Source organism: Solanum lycopersicum, chromosome 3 (assembly GCF_036512215.1).
Source record: "Solanum lycopersicum chromosome 3, SLM_r2.1".
Taxonomy (NCBI): Eukaryota; Viridiplantae; Streptophyta; class Magnoliopsida; order Solanales; family Solanaceae; genus Solanum; species Solanum lycopersicum.
The window spans coordinates 58,928,713-58,940,756 of NC_090802.1; the positions used below are offsets into that span (position 1 = coordinate 58,928,713).

General features: G+C 27.8%; 1 protein-coding gene across 1 annotated transcript; it reads right to left on the reverse strand.

The window, feature by feature from the left end:
* Nucleotides 1–5,362: 5,362 nt before the first annotated feature.
* Nucleotides 5,363–8,233, reverse strand: LOC101258643 (putative cysteine-rich receptor-like protein kinase 9). Its single transcript, XM_004236269.4, has 3 exons — nucleotides 7,377–8,233; nucleotides 5,816–5,938; nucleotides 5,363–5,559 (listed from the first exon to the last, which is right to left on the reverse strand). Exons 1-3 carry the CDS (start codon nucleotides 8,146–8,148, stop codon nucleotides 5,492–5,494), a joined length of 963 nt encoding a protein of 320 aa, XP_004236317.3. The 5' UTR covers nucleotides 8,149–8,233; the 3' UTR covers nucleotides 5,363–5,491.
* Nucleotides 8,234–12,044: the final 3,811 nt, after the last annotated feature.

Here is a 12,044-nt window from a genome sequence, read left to right on the forward strand (position 1 = left end):
CATGTGACGGACAGCAGGACGGACCGTCGCAGGCACGACGGCCCGTCACGGGCTACGCAATCCCAGGCTGGGTCGAATTTCTTTATACGTTTTAAGGGACGTTTTTGACTATTCCTGCTTTAATTATAAAAAGTCTAATTACTTGGGGGATTAAAAGAGGTAACCTTAAGTTAATTAGTGGGTTATTATTATCATCTTTTATTCTTAATTATATACTAATTAGGGTAAAAGAAAGAGGGTTTGAATAAAGAAAATAGAAAGAACAAGAGAAAGAAAGAGAAAGTTGAATGAGAGAGAGAGGGAGAATCGAACGAGGAAGAAAGAAGAACAAAGCTTTGGGAATTTGCTTGCTGGATCACTAGTCTTCGGTGGAGGTAGTTTATGGTTTTATGCTTTCATAGTAAACTCTTAATAGAGAATGATATGAATTGGGTAGTATTGTAAACCCTTCTATGTGCTTAATTGTATGCATGCATGAATGTGATTATATGAATGTGATTATATGAATGTGATTATATGATTGTGATGAAATAAGCATGATGAAGCTATTGAATCTCAAATCTTGATAAAAACCTAATCTCTTGTTAATGATGATGCCTTGGTATGAAAGAAGGCTTGATGAACTAAAGTAATGAGATTGATGATGCCTTGGTATAAGAGAAGGCTTGATAAATTGATAAAATGAGATTAGGGGATCGGGTGTCATGAACCGACACGTAGATTTAGGGGATCGGGTGTCACGAATCGACACGTAGATTTAGGGGATCGGGTGTCACAAACCGACACGTAGATTTAGGGGATCGGGTGTCACGAACCGACACGTAGATTTAGGGGATCGGGTGTCACGAACCGACACGTAGATTTAGGGGATCGGGTGTCACGAACTGACACGTAGATTTAGGGATCGGGTGTCACGAACCGACACGTAGATTTAGGGGATCGGGTGTCACGAACCGACACGTAGATTTAGGGGATCGGAGTGTCACGTACCGACACAAGAGGATTAATGAATATGAGGGAGCGGAGTGTCACGTACCGACACAAGAGAAATAAAGATAATGAATCTTGAAAGATGTTAATACACTCAATCTAATGAACATGATTCCCAAATGAGTATGGTATTGAGGCTTGAGTCCTCATGTGTGAACTTGACGGTAATTGTTAATGATATAGTGCTTGTTGTTGCTACATGTTGAGTATTATAGTTGATTTTATGATATTACTTGGTATATATTGTTTTCTATTTTGAGTTGGCCGATGATATCTACTCAGTACCCGTGTTTTGTACTGACCCCTACTTTTTATTGTTTTCTTCTTTGTTATTCGTGGAGTGCAGCAAACGTGCTGTCGTCTTCGACTCAACAGTAATTCAAGCCAGTCTTACTACATCGGAAATTCAGGGTGAGCTAATGCTTCTAGCTTGGACTGGATCTTCTTCTTCAAGTCTTGATGCCTTGAACTTCCGGCATGGACTAGCTTCTTATGTATTTTTAGCTTTTAGAATACTCTTAGTTTAGTCATTTGATCGTAGATGTTCTTGTGGTGATGACTTCCAGATTTTGGGGAATAATAGTTATTGATTTGGTTTTTATTAATGAGTTAAGTCTTCCGCATTACTTTCTGTTGATATTATATTGAAATGTTAAGGTTTAGATTGGTTGGTTCGCTCACATAGGAGGGTAAATGTGGGTGCCAGTCGCGATCGGTTTTGGGTCGTGACACTCATGTCCTATATTGTTATTTATAAAAGATTTATACACAAGATATTACATATTTAGGGATTAAATGTTTATATATCAACTTGATTTTCTGAGCCTTAGTCACTCGTCCAGTCTTTCTTTTAGGTTGTTAGACGGAGAAAATGATTTTTTACCTTTAATATATTTTATTTTATTAAAATAATTTTTAATATATAAAAAATGTATTTATTTTAATCCGTTATATATTCATTTAATGGAAATGATATGTTTATATTTAACAAAAAAATATTTATTTCGATCTTTTATCTTAAACTTGACAAATTAATAAGAAAAACGAAAAAGGACCTAAAATACCCTTAAAGTATTGAAAATGGTACAAAATTACCCTTCATCCACTTATTGGCTCCAAAATGCCCTTTTCATCCACCTATTGGCTCCAAAATACCCTTGTCATCCACCTTTGGGTTCAAAATTGACCACTTATTTAACAGTTTTATATTTAAACTATTTAAATATATTTTTTAAATACGTGACGCTCAACTATTTGTTATAATTTAACTTATTAGTATAATTTATAAATCAATCCACTACTCACCCATTACTAACTAAACCCACCCAATTAATTATCTAATTATAACATCAAATCGTCATAAACACTACTAAAACACAATGAAATTATAGATTTTTGAAAATTACATCCAAAATTATTCGAGTCCGAATCGAAGCCCCAGTTAAATTTAGGTTGAGTCGCTTATTTAGGAGGGCACTTTCAATAAGATTCTCTTTCAATATTGAATTATAAATTTATGATTAAAGGTAAAGAAGTAATACATCCCGAATTAATTCATGCATTTTTTTAAAATATAATTATAAATATTTATGATTTGTTTTAAAACCTTTAATATATTATTCTGAAAAAAAGTTACCTATGAAGTAACATGACATAATTGAGACGTAAGAATAATTAAGATGAACATAGTCAGACTTTTAAGTTTATCGGTAATTTTTATTTAGACACTTGAATGTATGATAATTTACTTCTATAGATATTTTCGCCTCAAATTTTTAAAAACACTGAATTGGCAGTAGCTTTTATGTTGTTGCATTAATTATGTGACGGGTTTATTAATTTGGAGGGTTTTATTAGTAAATGGGTGGGTAGTGATTTGATTTATAAATTATACTAATAAGTTAAATTATAACAAATAGTTGGGCGCCACATATTTAAAAAATATTTAAATAGTTTAAATATAAAACCATTAAATAAGTGGTTAATTTTGAACCAAAAGGTGGATGACAAAGGTATTTTGGACCCAATAGGTGGGTGGGAAGGGTATTTTCGAGCCAGTAGGTGGATGGAGGGTAATTTTGTACCATTTCCAATTCTTTGAGGGTATTTTAGACCCTTTTCCGTAAGAAAAATTGTTAAATTTAACTTTGAACCCTACAGGCTAACAAAATTTATCAGGCTAACTATTTTCTCCTACAAAATTAATTATTTCTCTCACTCCTGAAATATTATCCCACCGATCTTATACCTATTTCTATTTATAAGAAAATTATATATATTTTAAAATTTTATTATATCACCCTTATGTCTTTAAACGAACAGTCAGTTTGCCTAACTTAGACCTCATTTGTTTGCACTTAATGAGGTTTGAATCTTAATCATTTTCATTCAGCTTATTAAGTACGTTTGATTTTTAGGTCTGAATTTGAATCATTCAGATTCAGCCCATTAAGTTCATTTGTTTTATTTTTAAAAAGATTCTTAATGCTTCTGAAGAGGTCTGAATGAATCATCTCTGTAGGAAAATCTTAACAACATTCAGACTCATTTAATAAGTTATCAAATAATAAATCATTGCTTTTCTACTTTAAGCGTGCCTTTTTATGTTATAACTAAAAACTTTCTTTCTCACTTTTCAGAATCAAACACCTTTTTTTCGAACTGGTAAGTTTTCATAAATCCTTACAAAAAAATTTTATATTAATAATTTTCTTGTATTTACTGTGTCAAAAACATTGTTGGTGTATTGTCGTTTATCAAGATTTTCGAATGAAAAATATTGTACTTCCAAATCATGATTATTAAAACTTTTAAAACTTTTTTTTATCAAAAGCTATATGTTTTGTTGAATTGAAATTTTTATGATATTTTATTAATTTAATGTTAATTTCACATGCACATTCAGATTTTGAAAAACAAACAATATTAATTATTTAGTGTTCAGATTTAGAGACCACATCTTAATATTTAGATGTGTATTTAGATCAAAACACCTGAATCTTAATATAAATTTTAATATTCAGATGCGTATTCAAATTTAAACATTTTAATCTTAATGAAAACAAATGAGTCCTTAGAGGTCGGTGGGGGCTGTGGGGGGATTCCTGATTTCATATAAAGCTTTAAATGAAACATTAAATTTACAACTAACAGATGATTTTATTGGATGGTAAAATTAGTCATATAATATATGAGATGGTTAATCAATTATGAGTTTTTTCTTATAAAATTATTAAATTTTGATTTTTAATTTAAAAGTTACTTTACATAAGTTTTTTTTCTTGGTAGATCACTCAAGTATGTCTTTTTTTTTTATATAGAAAATTACTAAATTTTGATTTTAACTCAAAAGTCATTCAATTAAAAGTGTTTTACTTATAAAATCAATCAATTAAAAAATGATTTAGGGCCCGTTTGGATGGGCTTAATAAAAACAGCTTTAAAAAAGTACTTTTGAAAGTGCTGAAACTTATTTTTAAAATAAGCAGTTATGCGTTTGGATAAAAGTGCTAAAGTTGCTATGCCAAACGTGAAAAGGGAAAAATGAAAGAAAGAGATGTTAGGGTTATGTGGATAATTTGGAGATTGTACAAAAAATTAAGGGCAAAAAGATAAAAATGTGGTCAACTTAAAACAGCTTATAAGCTAAAAAAGAAAAAACACTCTTACCCCAGCTTTTAACTTTTGGCTTAAAATAACTTTTTTTTTAACTTAAAATAAGTTATTTTAAGTATTGTCAAACAGCTAAATAAGTTAAAAACCAGCTTTTAAGTCAGTTTGACCAGCTTTTAAGCTGAGCCAAACAGGCTCTTATTTACAAAGTCATTCAATCTATTTAATTTATTTTTTCATTAAGATTTACTAACAAAAATTTATTTTAACCAAAATTTTAAGAAATAAATAGATATTCATCTAAATAATTTAGTAAGAGATGATAAAAAATAACTACTCGATTTGTATCTAATAATTTTGTTTTTCGATTAGTAATGCAATGGGTTCTATAGTTGAGTAATTTTTAAATTAATAATTAGTGATTTTCTGAGCAAATAATCTATAGTTGAGCATCTGAAGGATGGAAACCAAATGAGTAAATTATTTTCCACTAAAGAATTGGCTTCAACTAATTTGAATATTGTTGACAAGATTATGGAAAATACTGCCGTTGAAGTTCATATTAATACTTGACTTGTATATTTTTGCATTATATATCTAAGCATTTTTGGCTGTGCAAAAATAAAATTGATTGATATCGAATCGAAAAAGTGTTATTAGGTTATTGGATTACGACCAGGTTTGATAAAAAGAATTACTAAGTTATCGATTCGATATTGATTTTTTTTAATAAAATCATTTCTATACCAAAAGAAAAATATAACAAGGAAAAGATAGAGATTTATTGTATTTCACACCTGTAATCACACAACAAGAAGAGGGGTAAATAGCAAGAAGCAGAACAAAAATTGACATTAAAACAAAATAACAACTTAATCAAATCCATCAATTAAAATTCATCAAGTAAGTTTCCTTCCATGTCAAGCAATTGAATTAGTCGTCTCCTTTGCATCCTCTCTACAAATATTCAACTTTATATATATTAATCTTCGAAATTTTTGAAATGAAATTTATATATATATATATATATATATATAGACTACGTAAAAAGTAATACAAGTTATAATAATTTACAGTTTAAAATATTTAAAAGATATATGAAAAATTATTGATAAAAAAACTTATTTGATTTCAAAATCTGAAATATGTCACATAAATTGAAACAGAGAGAGTATTATTTTCTTTTAAACCAATAATTTTAATTTTGTGTTACCTCTCTCAGTTCTTCTTCTATTTCTTCTCTTAAGGTAAAGGCAAGATCCTGTCAATACAACGGCCAGCAGTGCTATAATACCTATGACGATACAGATAACCTTGGTATTCCAAGTAATTTCCCCTGAAAACACAAAATAGCATGTCAAAGATTAATATTTTTAAAGTTTTTCTTTCTTTATAAAAAATGAGAGAAGTGATAAAAATATATCGTGTTAATTTAGCTTAAATTATTAGTTTCATTCTCGAAGTATTTATAGCCTTAAAAACATCATTTTACTTGACTAACTAAATTTAATACACCAATCTTGCAACATGAATAAAATAATATCTTTAAATTTTCACGAGGAATATTTTCACCACATAAGTGGGTAAAGGAAGAATACCTGAGCTTCAAGCAAAGAAGACGGAGACCTCAGGCCTTCGCAAAATCAAAGGTCTCACCGGAAACTAGACAAACACCTTTTTTTTTACTTTTTATTAAGAATTAAATGTTCTACAAGTGGTTCAAACCACTTGCAAAATCATGTGCCAGATCAGAAATATATGGGGTGTATTTAGTTACCCCAAGTTCATAAATAATTTCAATAATTCTCTCTTTAAAAATTGATCTTTTTGAAGTAATTAGTTTACTGTGGAAGACGCGGGAATATTTAAGGCCTCCATATCTAGAAGTAAAATCACTACAGGCAACTTAACAAGTAACCTTTGTTTCAATTTGTTTGTGCCATTAACTCTAGCATGTGACTGCACTAATAAAAAAAACTGAACCCTAGGTAATATTTATACCAAATTTTAAAAATATTTACATAAAATATTTAATTAACTGAGATCACATATTTACCGAGGTTTTAACCAAACTAAGCCATTATATAAAGTCATTCACCAAAATAATATGTTTTTCTAAAATTTTACAAAAACTAGTATAAACGTATTTCATAGTAACGTTTTAGGATATATTTTATTTTTTAAAAGTTGATTGCGTCAGATTGATATACGTTACTCATAGTAACGTTTTAGGAGTAAAACGTTACTGAAAATAACGTTTTAAAAGTAAAACGTTACTTACAGTGACGTATATCAACCTAATGCTGTTAGTTTTTTAAAAATAAAATACACCTTAAAACGTTACCATGAAATACGTTTATACTAGTTTTGTAAAATTTTAGAAAAATATATTACTTTGATAAATTGTTTTATATAATGACTTAGTTTTAAAAAAAATTCTATATTTACCTAACTTATTTTTAGCACCTGATTTCACCACATATATTATATGTGAAGTATAATATACTAAAATGCCCTTTAATTTTATGTTAAATTTTCCACACGAAGGCTTGAAGCTCAAGCTTCGCCAATGGAACAGTAGAGAATTGGGAAAACATCTTTTCCTTTTTCAATTGAACAGTGGATTATCTCTAATCATTTCATTAAGCGGCTAACTAATCTCGATCTTAACTCAGAACTAATGTCCTACCTTTTTCCAAACGGACTAAAAAAGAAAAGTAATCAAGACAAATAAATTAAAACAGAAGTAGTAAACGAGAAGATGTTGTTATTACCTTGGTCTTTGTCCCACGGTGTTGGTGATGGCGGTGGTGGTGCTCCCGCGCTCCCTTTCTCAGCATTTTTGAATTGATAGCTTAAATGGCAGCTCTCATGTACAACTCTACACTCACGAGGTACAGATTTAGGTATTACAGACCGCGCACCCTTGAGGCAAGCGCGACAATCTTCAGCTGACAAATCTGGTATACACTGCACCATTCCATACAACTTCTGAGACAATAACAACGGTGTGATTTCATCTAAACTCTCCGCATATTTCAAATCATTTGTAACTCTAGGAGTAAGGTTATCAAACATTGCATCTGAAATCCCTTTCACTTGCGTCGTCCATGAAAAGCTCTCCGAGTTGTAATCGATCCAATAATAAGACGAGACATTAAACGTGGATGCGAAGTCAGGTATATCAGAATAGCGAACCAAACACTGATCATACCATATAACTGCCTGTTTTTTGTGCGGACATTCGCGTTGGATCCTCTCAGTAGCCATGTCGATACAGTTTTGGCAGTCTTTGGGCGCAACGTCTCCTCTACAGAGATACAATCCATGAACTTCATCTACGCTAGGATTTGCGTAGATGTAATTGCTAGCATTATTGTACAATAATCTGTACAACAAGCGGTTAAGATTGAACTGAAATTTGCTTCCTTCTGCATAACCACTAGTTGTATTTGGACAATAGCTTGCCATGTAAGTCATCTTTTCAGCTTTGATGCACACAAGGATACTTAAGAGAACAAACAAGTAAATTTGAATCGAATTCATTTTGTGTATTTTGTTGATTTTATGATTTATATTTCTACTAGTAAGTTTATTTAAATAAATTAGCTTACAAATTATTTAGAGAGAGTTGTTGGTTACTAATAAATTCAATACAAAGTTTGAAAAAACGTGAGTTGTATATTTGTATATGAAGTTTGTGATCTAAATTGAATGTGTGTGTGTTTGTTTGTGTATATATATATATATATTTGCTTGGTTTACTAATTATTTGTATTTAATCAATTTTAAAAATTTACATAAATATTAAAACTAAAACTTGCAATTGTACATGTAGATGGTTTATTAAATTTTATCATTGTTGACCATTTTTCAATTTTAAAAATAGATAGTTTATTTTTTTTTAATTGAAAAATGACTTTTTGTGAGTGATCAATTCATTAAAATGACAATTATTCATTCTCAACTCAAATAATTCAAGTGAAAAAAATTACAAACAAGAAACTAAATTGTACTTTCGATAGCTAGTTAGAAGGTTATAAAAAATAATATTATCCGATAATTATGTACCTTGATCCAATTACATAATAATTTAAGAATATAATTGAAAAATAATTTTCTATAGAGCTTTAATCCAAACACAAGATAAGGTGGAAAAAAATAAATCAAACATTTAATAAAAATAAATTTTGCATTACTTATCTCTGCTCTATTTATACCTACTATGCTAATATCTACATCATTAATTAATGAATTATGAATCTTTATACCAAGCGATACTTTATTGTCATCTGACACCGGAAATTGGACGGCAAAAGAAAACATCATACACCCACTTCGATCGATGACTTTTTCTATTGGTCCCAAAAATATTTTTATATGCTGTTTTCTTATTTTAAGTTTATACATTAATATTTTAAATATCATTTTACATATTTTTTTGCAGAATTAAAAAAAGTTAAACATCAATATTTTTGCAAGATTAGGAAAAGGGAAAAAATATTAACAATTAGAGATTTCAGCCCTTTTGAAAAAAAAAAAAGGTGTGATATTGATTGAAAATTTGAACTTATACATTTTGAATCAATAAAAATAACAATTATAGATATTTATAATAGTTTCTCTCTGTAAGATAATTTTAATATTAAAAGTACATTGATATTTTTTTTCTCGTGATTTGATTTCTAAAAATATTTTTTAAAAAAAGATATAGTCAAATATAATTTGTTTATGAAAAACACTTCTCAAATAAATTAGTCAAATATAAATTATTTTTTTACGAAAACACTTTTCTAAAAAGCTATTTTAAGAATGTGTTTTTAAAAGTAAGCAATTTTTAGTATCAATACCAAACTTACTACTTATTCTCCTTTGAATTGCTTTTTCCATTTTACTTCTAATAAATATTCATCTCCTTTCATTAAAGATAAAAATAAAATTAAAGTTAATCTGTGAAAATTAGTCAGGATCGCAAAGAAAGAAGACAAATGTTAGGATTTGTCTAGTTTAAAAAAATCATAATTAGAATTATTTTTCAAGGTGGAAAACGCTTTATTATTGAAAAAAGGGCTAATGCACAAATACCTTCTCAATTTACGTTTGAAATTTTAGAGACATACTTATACTATATAATAAAGGTCTATTACCCTCCTAAACTTATTTTATTAATAATCCTTTTCGACCTACATGACACCATCTTAACTAATCACTTTTTTTTAAAAAATAATAGACAAGTAAAAATTAATAATCTTTTATGACAACAAATTATACGATCCTAAGTCATTTACGTGCAAGGAAGACAAAATCAACCCATAAAAACATAGTTCACTCTATTTGATATATAGAAATTGTATCAAGATATTTTGAATCAAATTTTCTTTTTTGTTTGATATGTTAGCCAAAAGTCCAGAATAAATAAATAAAAATATTTTATTAGATACTTCAAAATTATAAAAGAACAAATAAATTAGAATATAGTAAACATCAATGAATTAAATTCTGACCTACTTTAAACTTTCTTTTAATAGCCAGAATACAAATATAACCTTCTTTCTTTATTAAAGGTCCACATTAGGAGAAATGCCTTTTTATTTTCCGACAGTCTCAGCATAAATAGTCAAAAGTTCAAAATGAAAATGATCCGAAAATAAATAGATTTTTTTTTTGAACTTTTGAGATACTTTCTTCGTTTTTATATATCTGTCAAATTTTAACTTAATACACCTATTAAAAAAATAATTATTAATATAATAAATTTATCATTTCATTTCTATTAATTAATAAAGTCTTAAATATATTTACTTATTATATTTTTCAAAAATATTGACTCAATATTAATAAATAAAGAGTAAAATAGTATATATATTTTTTTGAAAATATCAAAAAAAAAAAAGAGAATTAAATTTAAAAAATACAAGAAAGTGTGGTTGTTAAAGAGTCTATTTTCGTTTGAAATATGGACCAATAAGAAGGAAAAAAACTTTTATTTGCTAATATATAGAAGATTCTAGGAAATAGTTATTCGTCAACATGCTTGCTTCCCTACAAAAAGAAAAATTGGTATAGCTGTTCGTCAACATGCTTGCTTCGTAGAAACAGGAAATTTGGTAAGTTACTATCTAATTATGCTTTATATTTGCTGTCAATGCTTATACTATTTGTTTTTGATATTGTGTGTATCTATCATTTTTTTCCCCCTCTAGTTCCTGTTGTGTCCTTTTGTTGATAATGCACTACTTTTTCAAAGTTCTATTTGCCTCTTCCAGAAATGTTTGTCATGTTACGTTTATCGAACGTTAATTTGACTAATTTTCAAAAATTACATTAATTTGATATTTTAAACAGAAAATATTAGATACTCTAAAACTATATTAAAAGTACTATAAATTACATTTTTTTGCATATTAATATGATAAAAAAATGCATCTTAAAACGTTAGTTAAAATTGTTATAGTTTAACTCTAAAAATAAAAATCATGACAAACAATACCAAACAAAAGAAATATTTTTTTACGATAAATTTACCGATACATATTGGTAAACATATTGAATGGAACTTTTTTTTTTATGTCTTAAAGGCATTAAAGTGCTGACGTTAGCACTTACTCAAATCAACACATTCCATCAATAATATTTATGGTATACTTTTTTTTTTTTAAGTGTTATGAAATCAAGCTATAAGAATATAATCAGAAGAAGACAAGAGAAGTAGACAGAAGAAGAGGAATTTTCTTCTTTTTCAAATGTATATTAGTCTCATCTGTATATCAAATGGAGAGTGATATCTCTATTTATAGTGTTGAGATATCACTTTCAAATGTTATTTAGCTAGTAGATACATAGTTATCTACATTGTATCCAAAAGGGGGGATTCATATCATCTACGAAATACATATACATGAATTTAGTAGTTCATGAATAAACCAAATGATCATCCACTATTCAATGGATTTATAACGATAAGACATATTTAGTACTTATTCATTTTTTTTTAGTTATTTTAGGCTTTCTTTGTTATTGTGTTTGAGATCAAGTAGAATAAAATAAACTAATAAATTTAATATTCCATATTTCATTACTAAGGCTACATTTAAATGATATTATATTGTTCATTACTGATATTTAAAAATAGTATTAAAAAATTATTCACACTCAAAATTCTATTAAAGACACATAAAATTGAGATAGAAGAAATAACATATAATGATTAATTGAAATATTTATTATAATTATTGAATTTAAATATTTAAAAATCATATAAAATATATATATAAGTAAATTCTTATAATTATTGAATTCAAATATTTAAAAATCATATCAAAAAATGATTAACTCTCTAAATTCTATTGTGTCACATAAATTAGGACAAAAGAAGAAACATATGTTTTTTTATAAAAATAATACTAAAAGCACAATAATAATATAAATCACAATAATTAATA

Excerpts from the sequence above, each read along its gene's own strand:
- LOC101258643 (XM_004236269.4), bottom strand. The coding sequence starts at position 8,148 with ATGAATTCGATTCAAATTTACTTGTTTGTTCTCTTAAGTATCCTTGTG. Across the intron at positions 5,939-7,376 it reads ACCGTGGGACAAAGACCAAG|GGGAAATTACTTGGAATACC; the intron begins GTAATAACAACA and ends TTGTGTTTTCAG. Across the intron at positions 5,560-5,815 it reads TAGAAGAAGAACTGAGAGAG|AGAGGATGCAAAGGAGACGA; the intron begins GTAACACAAAAT and ends GAATATTTGTAG.